At 45.1% G+C, this 9,322-nt stretch overlaps 2 protein-coding genes and 1 non-coding gene across 3 annotated transcripts in view; 1 reads left to right on the forward strand and 2 right to left on the reverse strand.

Annotated features, from left to right (window-relative positions):
* Positions 1–955: 955 nt before the first annotated feature.
* Positions 956–1,027, reverse strand: Pmar_PMAR022070. Its single transcript has one exon. It is a non-coding gene; the product is annotated as a tRNA-Asp (tRNA).
* A 565-nt stretch (positions 1,028–1,592) lies between these two features.
* Pmar_PMAR022071 (D-3-phosphoglycerate dehydrogenase, putative) lies at positions 1,593–2,537 on the forward strand (the record flags this gene model as incomplete). The annotated part of the gene is made up of 1 exon (XM_002783062.1): positions 1,593–2,537. The coding sequence occupies one exon, from the start codon at positions 1,593–1,595 to the stop codon at positions 2,535–2,537; it is 945 nt and encodes a 314-aa protein (XP_002783108.1).
* A 2,163-nt stretch (positions 2,538–4,700) lies between these two features.
* The window catches only part of Pmar_PMAR022072 (glycosyltransferase, putative), a gene marked incomplete at both ends in the record, with an annotated part of 6,721 nt that continues 2,099 nt past the window's right edge, over positions 4,701–9,322 (reverse strand). The window contains 13 exons of the mRNA XM_002783063.1: positions 4,701–4,742; positions 4,801–4,859; positions 4,909–4,947; positions 5,921–6,036; positions 6,421–6,531; positions 6,575–6,718; positions 7,384–7,445; positions 7,493–7,552; positions 7,599–7,719; positions 8,213–8,327; positions 8,377–8,447; positions 8,774–8,860; positions 8,904–9,088. Of these exons, the coding sequence (XP_002783109.1) occupies positions 4,701–4,742; positions 4,801–4,859; positions 4,909–4,947; positions 5,921–6,036; positions 6,421–6,531; positions 6,575–6,718; positions 7,384–7,445; positions 7,493–7,552; positions 7,599–7,719; positions 8,213–8,327; positions 8,377–8,447; positions 8,774–8,860; positions 8,904–9,088 (1,212 nt within the window). The remainder of the gene's footprint in view (positions 4,743–4,800; positions 4,860–4,908; positions 4,948–5,920; positions 6,037–6,420; positions 6,532–6,574; positions 6,719–7,383; positions 7,446–7,492; positions 7,553–7,598; positions 7,720–8,212; positions 8,328–8,376; positions 8,448–8,773; positions 8,861–8,903; positions 9,089–9,322) is intronic.

Below are 9,322 nucleotides of genomic sequence, written 5' to 3' on the forward strand. Positions count from 1 at the left end.
CCGAGAATTGAACTCGGGTCTCCTGCGTGACAGGCAGGAATACTAACCTCTATACTACCGCGGAGTTGATATTGTATTCTCCAAGGCGCTTGTACATAGCATTCGCGAGATGTCTCTCATTGAATCCCAATTGGGATGTTATCATCTATGCGAATGCTCCTTCTTTCGCGGCCATCGGACTCTGGACGATACTATGGCGGGCTAAGGATGAGTCGCCTACACGTTTGTGGGTTCTTTTGATGGGACTTTTCATTCCGTGGAAAATGCCTAGTTTTCCGGAGCTCGATTCCTGATGCACGAAATCGTGACGCGACGAGGTGACCCCCGTCTCTGCGGTAAAAAACCTATGTCGGTAGCAGAGGGCCTTTGTGGAGAGTCGTGATGATTCTCATGTGGCAACAATGTGCGGCTTCCGCGTCCACTATCCAGGGCTATTGTTATAGTATTGCGGAAGCGGTCGCGCTTGGTCGGTAATGACTGCACTCGATGGGCAGAGATAATTGCCATCGGTGTATTGCCAACTATGCGTTGACAACACATTGCGACAGGTATCAGAGCGAGCTGCGAAAACGTGTCTTTCCTTACGACTATCCATCACTTTCTGGTTGAGTGCACATTGGTGAGAATGAAACATCCTGTTGCAATAGTTTATCGGTTTGAAGTGGAATCGGATGGACAGGAGAATTAGATTTGAATTCTGCATGGTTCTGACGGGAGGTTCGAGTTGGTCCTGCACGGCGACCCCGTACCAACTCATGCATATTCATGGTCAGCAGATAGGTCGTAGGTGAGTTCAAGCAGCGCAGAGAGAGTGAGGACGTCCACATCTCGTTAATTGGTACAGAGTCTGACGCTCTTGATGGTACCTTCTCCTGAACTCAGGTTGTGCGGAAGCCTTCAGGTTGAAGGCCATCTTTAGATCTATGAAAAGGTCAGAGAGGTAGAAAGCATAAGTTTCCGCGGCCGGGAATTGAACCCGGGTCTCCTGCGTGACAGGCAGGAATACTCACCACTATACTACCGCGGAGTTGATGTAACTAACTCATTTCCAGGCTCAATAGGACTAAATGAATACTGACTTCGAACCGTCTTCGCAATTCAACTTTCCGAAACGACGATATCGCTCTTGGCCTCGCTCATATCACACATGCGAAGTGTGGTTACTCTGGGATTCGAGGTCTGTTCGTATCTCGGAGACTTTGCGGTGCAAATAATATTGGAAGCATTGGGCATAGAAAATGTCAGAACGCAAACAGAAGAAATGTTTTTGGCTGTGGACGATCCGACGTAACGATTACATACCACAAATTATGGAATATGAGCTCCACACGAGTACCAGACTTGGACTGCGCGAACGCTTGGGTCACTACGAAGCTTGGAGACTTGCTACACAATATCCTTGTCCCCGGCTTACCCCACGCTAGAGCTTTTTTAGCTCAATTAGTACAAGAGTTATGTGAGTGTTCTCAGAGTGTGTGAATTGAGGAATATATTTTCGTGTGGTTTCTGGACTCTCGTTCATTGTTAAGGGTGCAGACATCAGTTAGATTGTGTTGCTTCGTAGAATTATTAGTGAATTCATCTATATCCAAATGCCTTCCGTTCTTCTAGCTACTTTCAAGCCCTTCAATAAGATCGCCGTCGACGGTATTGAGAAGATATGCAAGGATAACGGTCTAACCTTTGGCAAGATCGAGGGTTACAAGACTCAGGAGGAGCTGTACTCTGCTGCCGAGTCTGCCGAGGCCTGCATTGTCAGGAGCGATAAGCTCGATGAGGAGTTCTTTAACCGTGCTAAGAATCTCAAGATTGTTGTTCGCGCTGGTGCTGGTGTTGATACCATCGATCTCGATGCTGCTTCCAAGCATCAGGTTGTTGTGGAGAACACTCCCGGTCAGAATGCTAATGCTGTTGCCGAGATGGTGTTCGCTCTTTTGATCGCCATGAAGAGGAACCACTTCGATGCTACTTCTGGTAGGGAGATCCGTGGCTCTACTCTCGGCCTCTACGGCTGTGGTAACGTGTCGAGGGCGATGATTGAGGTGTCTAAAGGTTTCGCTATGAAGTGCTATTCTTACGATCCCTTCCTGTCTGATGAGCAGATTAAGGAGTGTGGTGCCGAGCCTCTCCACGACTTGAAGGAGCTCTTCAAGTGTGACATCGTGTCCTTGCATGTCCCTGCTACTCCTCAGACGATCAACTCCATCAACGAGGATCTTATGTCGTTGATGCCTGAGAATGGCGTTCTCGTCGATGCCGCCAGATCTGAGGTTATTGATGAAGACTCTGTCATCTCAATCTTCCAGAAGCGTCCTGATCTCGGATACATCTCTGATGTTGGTTTCACTAAGATTGATGAGTTGAGGGAGAAGATCGGTGCTGCCCAGTTGAAGAAGCAGCTCATTGTGACTCCAAAGAAGATGGGTGCTCAGACTCTCGAGTCTAATGTCAACGCAGGTCTCACTGCTATCAAGCAGATTTCTGCCTACTTCAAGGACGGCTCTACCATTCATCAGGTCAATGGCAAGGCTTTCTAAGCTGATTCAACCCACTAGTCACTGTTAAGGTTCTTTCCGGTGCATTGTTTTGCTTTCATATGATTCATATTTTTCTTTACTATACTCTAGTGCTATGTATCTCTGCTTCATCACTAGATGTGGTATTGCGTGTGACAGTTTGTGAATGGAATTGGTGGTCGGGTCGAAAGACTAAGCTGATTTGTTGTTTCGTACACGACTAACCTACGAGCTTGTGCGGGGATGCAACATAAATAGGAACACTTGAGTGAGGAGATTCAGCTGAGCCTGCAGGTTGCACAATGAAAATTAAATTTCATCTGTTCTAGGCCTAGTTGCACAGAAGCTTGAATGGAGTCATCTTCTTAAGAGGTATCCACCGGGAATATGAACGAAAAGTTGACCTGATCTGTTAATCAGGAATTATGGCGTGGGTTTAGGGTGGTTGTCAACTTGAGGACAAAACAAAAACTTGAGGATGGGACACAGCAAGCAACTGTTCTGAACCCAACAAAGGATTCGTATCATCAAGTTTCGCACGGGAAGAACATGCTATCGCAGCTTATCGTATGCCATCTCCTGAGCCCTTCTAGTGACCCTATTCGCATAACGAAGCCTGAAGAGCAAACAAATCCGCCCCCGATCAACCGGTCGATACAAGCACATGGAAACCTCATTGGACAGTCATACTCAGAATGGTTACACGTACTCGTTCTCGAGGATTTCTGTACGCGAGAACGGTGTAGAAGCAGCTATCGAACGACGAGTCCGCTCTGTAGTGTCTGCATAGAAGGAATGTCGTATCATCAGTACAGCCGGGCTCTCGAAACTTACCTGATACCCTTGGCCATCTTGATTGCTCCTTATGTGCCGTAGAAGGAGTCAAATAACTACCGCTACCTCTCTGAGATGACCTCGCTCGCCCATAGTAACGAGTTGTGCTCAATAAGCTACTTGACGACGGCCTCATCTGAAGATCCTTTGAAAATCCCATCGAAGTTGCAGTACTCACCTTGTTGCTCGTGGACATCGAATATTCCGAGTTCCCTCGAGGGTATTCAAGATTCTTCCACCCGTCGTGTGAGTCCCTTTCTAATAGCTGGTGTCTGCAACAAGAGCTCCAAAAACTCGTTGATATCACATTCACCTCCTCGATGCACCACACCCGCGAATATCCTGCCGCGATGAATGATGCCGAAGGTTGACTTCAGAACGACACGTTCTTCGTATTGGGGAACCTGATTTCCCGTCTATCCTAACTCCTTGCAGCAAGGTCACGTCACTATACGATCTACCAGTAAGCATGTCAGATATGCGCCCTCGAAGGTACTCGTTTTCCGCAGTCAGATCAGCATTGCGTTCCGCCATGCGTAGTATGGTCACATTGGCACGCTCCGTTACATTCCGCAGTGCCTCATTGCACTTTTGATGAGCCCTAAGGACAACTCCACGAGTAATCTCTCGATCGCAGGAGTTCTCCTACGCTCCTGCATCAGCTGGGACAGGCGCCATACCACACTTTTCCAACAACAGCGTGTTCTCCCGGTTTAGTTTTTCCAACGCTCTTTTCAAGTGACGCACTTTCTTCACCAAACTGAAGGGTTGATAAACTGAGACTGTCTTTGAATGTCTACGGGGTTAACTAATTCATAGTAGGGAAGAGAAAACCTCAGCCTACTGCTTTTTCTCTTTCCGTTCAGCGTTTATTTCTCTTTCGAGTTCTGTTACGCTGCTTTCACTAGCCGGCAGCGTTGAGTGACGACGGTCATGATCTTCACCCTAACCTAGCGATTTCAACTTGGGGCTAAACTCATCTTTACATCGATCCTCATTCTCTCGCGGTTCTGAACGAGTCCCTCGAGGCATTCTTCGATCTCTTTGTCGATGGGATCATCCGAATTGCCCATTCCATTTCGACGATGGTCCAGTGACGTAGTCAGGTACTGAACGATTGAGCTCGTTATACACTTCAATGAAAGAACTCCAAGAACATGTGAGGGGTATATGTTATTTTTTGTTACTCGTGATCTAGCCCTTGAATATAACGTACTAACGTACTCGAAAGAAACACCCGAGTAAACGATTGAAGTTCGACTGCGCTATCAGATAGAAATAGCAGTAACAGAAGATTGAACCGGAGTCGTTAATGATTGATTTTGCCTATGCCTGGATTGCTCGACACATCTAAATCTGATCCTTCACGAGCTGATGTGCATCGATGCGAGTCTAACTAAGCCGTGTGATAGGCGATGGACTTTAAACTCACACACACACATAGACTCACCTCGAACGCCTTCTCGATAGAGAATGTGTCGTCAGGAGCCATAGCAGAGGCACCAGCACCTGCATAAGCATTCAACTCTCCAAGACAGCATCGAACGAGTTCTCTCACTGTGTATTCGGTCACTCGCTTCAGCGCCTATGGACTTGCCTAACAAGGCATTGCTCAGTCGTTCGAGGTCGAGGTCGCTGATCCCAACACTCGAAGGCATCGTTTTTGCATCCGTCCTGTATACTGAGATGCCTGGGCCATCGGCGTTTGAGGTTCCTCGCTCATATTTACGTGGAAGGGTCATGATACTGATGCCACCATTCGATGGCTTTGATGATAAACTCGACGATTTTCGTTCACTTTTCCCAGAGGACAATAACTGTCCTCATAACAATGACATCCTCAACCAGAGATATTCCAGCAGAAATAAGAAAAGCGATCTCAGTGATTGCTATAGAGAATCTAAGCTCGTTATGATCAAAGTGAGCGGACATGAATACTTTTGAAGAGATCATCACATCACGGTTACAGACAACCAACGTGACGAAGATTTCCAATGGAATCCAAGTAGACCAGTCTCATTGACAACTCGGGACAATTCGCTTGAAAGTAAGTGTCACTTAGACTATTCAACTTTCTTCTCGTGACCACAAACAGAAGTCCTTGAAAACAACACCTCTGTAGCTGTAGAAAGGGATGTACCTAACACAAGTTACAGTTCATTGGAGTTTTGCCCGTTTGACGTGGAGCAATATAATACTCAGTGTAAAACACGATATTTGCGATATGCAGTGGTCGGGAGATGTGTTTTTCACTAGTGTTTTTCATATCACGGGTGAAACTTCATTATATTTCCACATCGACCAGAGTGATAATCACCAACGCCTTCATGTGTATATCAATATGATATTTGATTATTTGAATATGATTGTTCATGGTATATCATATTGAACATTAACGGCGAGAGCCCAGAGTCGACTGTAGCCCACAAGCTTCTCTGTGGGGATCGTGAGGAAGCTGCGTCCAGCATGGGTTCACAGATGATCTTCCTGGTAAACTCCTCAGGACTTCGCTCGCCGACGAAGAAATCTGTTTATGAATCACCAAATGAAGACTAACACGAAGTGCTCACCACAAACAGCCTCATCTCGATAGGTCGACGGCTCCTCTTGATTCACGGCGTTGAATTGTGGGTGCACCTCAGAAGTTGAAGTATAGTGTCTCGGCAGTTGGCCGTGGAAACCAGCCCTGATCATAACAATACTACTTACTGTAGGACAATATATAGAATAGTATCATAAAGACTATATAGGGGATTGTGGGATGCATAGCCTAGCCCTTGCTGGGCTCTGCAACTGTCATAGTTGCAGACCGCGAGCGGTTCTCCCGGTCTTAATCGTTTATTCAAGCTAATGTGATAAGATCCACAATATCGTCAGAAGCGACTCGTGTGAGTTGCTGCCAACGCTGCTTCCAAGATATCATCCTTTCACTCATTCGGATGACCCCGTGGAACAGTGGAAGACGAGCGCTTCTGGATAGTTATGTGCTTGCGTACGGCCAGTTCATTGTCATTTACTTATCATCGTATAAATCCAAGCATGAATTCCCACAGTAACTTCCGGAGCTTACTTGGTGAATTCCAGTCTAGCTCCTGGTGGCATAAAGAAGTGGGAATATGAGCGATACCAATCATCTCCCATACACACCACTGCCTCAGGACGACTTTGAATAATATTATAACTAAACGGAAACATCAAACACGTGATAAAATGCTTTCACTCACCTCTTTTCCCACACCTTAGCCGGCGCGCCATAGTAGAGCCGTAGAGCTGCTATACGACTAGCCGAGAGGAGGACGATGACTGCTAGCGCAGACTTAACTGCATATCGCCGTAACTTGGTTGTTTGCGTTGGGGCTTTCTTCGACCTAGCACGAAATCCGCTTGCCATCTATACAAGCTATGAAGGAATTTATATATACGACCACTGCATATCGCAGATATCGAGTTTTACACTGAGTATCACGCCACTTCACGTAAAATGGGTGAAACTCCAATGACCTATGAAATATCGTATATAAATATATATCATATCAAGATGTACTTGTTATATACATCGAAGTCTCACACGTTTCGCGTGAAGTTCGGTTATACTTTGAGTGACGAACGCGTTATTCGTGATATGATTGAAAACACTTCGCGAATTACACCGGAAAAATCTCCCATATCACGTAGAACACATCACGTGTTTTTCGCGATATTCACTGCTCACATGCGTTTTTCGTGAAGTGAAATGTGAACTATGATTTAACTAGTGTTTTCATATCACGGGTGAAGCTCCATCATTATACATTCAATGATTATCGTTATTCTCTACTATGGTACCGTAATATTGTATATAACTATGATATTGATAAAGGGCGATATCTAAATATGAATAACGGAGTTTCACACGTTTTACGCAGAGTGGCGTAATATTCTGTGCAAAACCCGATATTCGTGGTATGCAGTGGTTTGTGGGATATGTTTTTCACTTGTCTTTTCCATATCACGGGTGAAACTTCAATAAACTAATATTAATATTAATGCTCACGTATAAGTTGGATATGTCTTCACCAAAACAGCAGCGGAACATGCCGCAATACACGGGTAGATCTGAAAATGAAAATTGAGAAATCAGCAGAAAACACAGTCAACGTTACAGGGTAAAGAAAGCGCTCTTCCTTATGCGCTAACTTCGACATTGTACCGAACCATAGCATCTAATCACACGCCGTAGTAAACTAGAAAAAGGGGACGAGAACTGACCATGGGGAAGCCTATAGGCAACCATGAACCGAGCTTGTGACCAGTGAAGTATAGAATAGATATAAAGGCTAGAGGCAGACAGATGTTGAAATTGAGGACACCATTGAAGATGTAATAATACCTGATATTATAATACACATCATGGCTGGCGAAAAACTGTACTTCGAATTCATAACGGAGAGAATTCCAATAGGGAAGTTTTGAATTTTACAACGGCAAGATGCGAACATAACATTCATCATCATATTTACAGCTACGCTATTATAACACAGCATTTCCTTATGCACGACGGAAGTTGTGTTCTTCATGTCGCGTCACACAGCAGCGAGAATCAATCGCTGAATTTGTTGCCAATTTGTATTAAAGAATTTCTGCAATGCGAGTGATGCCGACAACCCGTGAGCTGACGCAAGAACACGGTGTTCAAAGTAAATGTTCGCTTTCCTCAGCTAAGCTCAGGAGTTTCCTTACTAATTACAGACCGTTGTATAGACTACGGGTAGAAATGTACAGGAATCAATAATAATTTTCCAAAATTTCCTTATAATGATTTCCATATTGTCACCACGTGAAAATATATCCCCACACTGCAAAAATACGTGTCTACGACTTACCAGGGTTCAACACCGTATAGTTGGGAAAGATTGTCGACAGAAAAACCAAAGTTGTACATAGCAATATTCAACGGTGCGAATACGACTCTGCCGTAGAAGTGATAGTCCACAGCAACTGAAGCACTGTAGTGGTCATTCAGACCTCAATGAGCATTCACGCTCACTTATGGTGCCACAGACGATAAGCAAGCCTATGGCGCCTCTCGTGAGGGTGTAGGATAATCCTCTTTCGTATCTAACCGTAATTGCCTGAAGTTCCTCGAATCACTAACATATAGTACTCTTACACGACGGAAGATACCAGAACAACGTAAACAACACTTGCGAACGGCCATGCTGTTGCGAGAGCGCCGAACAGCGACACTATTATGCACGCGAAATCATCTGAGGCGTCTCAAGTGGAAAATACAAGTCACGAATCAACATACGTTTTTTTCCATGAAGATAATTCGACAACATGAAACAACACATGAAGAACTGGGAAGGAAGCACTGCCGGGGAGGCTTGGAAACTGATAGAAGAAGAACTCATAAAGTCCTCGGCAAAATAGAAAAATCTCACAAGCCAGGGAGCGCCGCGCTCAGATAGAGGTAGATAGCCGCAGTAGGAGTACCCCACAAGGACGATATCATCTTGGAAAAAAAGTATCTGAAATCAACTTTAACAATTTCAGATTTTGCAGGTTTCTCACTCGCATAGTGCACAGAAGGACGCGTTACACGCTCGTACAGCGTAGAAGACCATAGGTTTGGTAACACCAGGGATGATACTGGAGAAGAGCCAGGCCACAGTAGCATACACGTAGGTGTAGACGTATGATCTCAGGCCGAACTCTGGGCTGTACTCCCAAGTCTGTAGTGATGGTAGACCGTATGACTAACAGTAGAAGAGCAATGATTCATATCAGTGTGCGAGGAAGATATGCACAACATGCTTGATAAAAATTTCAGAAAATTATCCCTGTACACTTCTCCTCGAATTCCTATGAAAACCTCGCTAACTAGTAAGGAAACAACTTCTGAGCTCAGCTAAGAAAGCGAATATATATTCCGACAGCGAACCGAGCGGGAATGCTGCTCTTTGAAAACACTTTCATATAGTATCTATCTT

This window comes from Perkinsus marinus, assembly GCF_000006405.1.
Source record: "Perkinsus marinus ATCC 50983 genomic scaffold scf_1104296937490, whole genome shotgun sequence".
In the NCBI taxonomy this organism is placed as follows: domain Eukaryota; phylum Perkinsozoa; order Perkinsida; family Perkinsidae; genus Perkinsus; species Perkinsus marinus.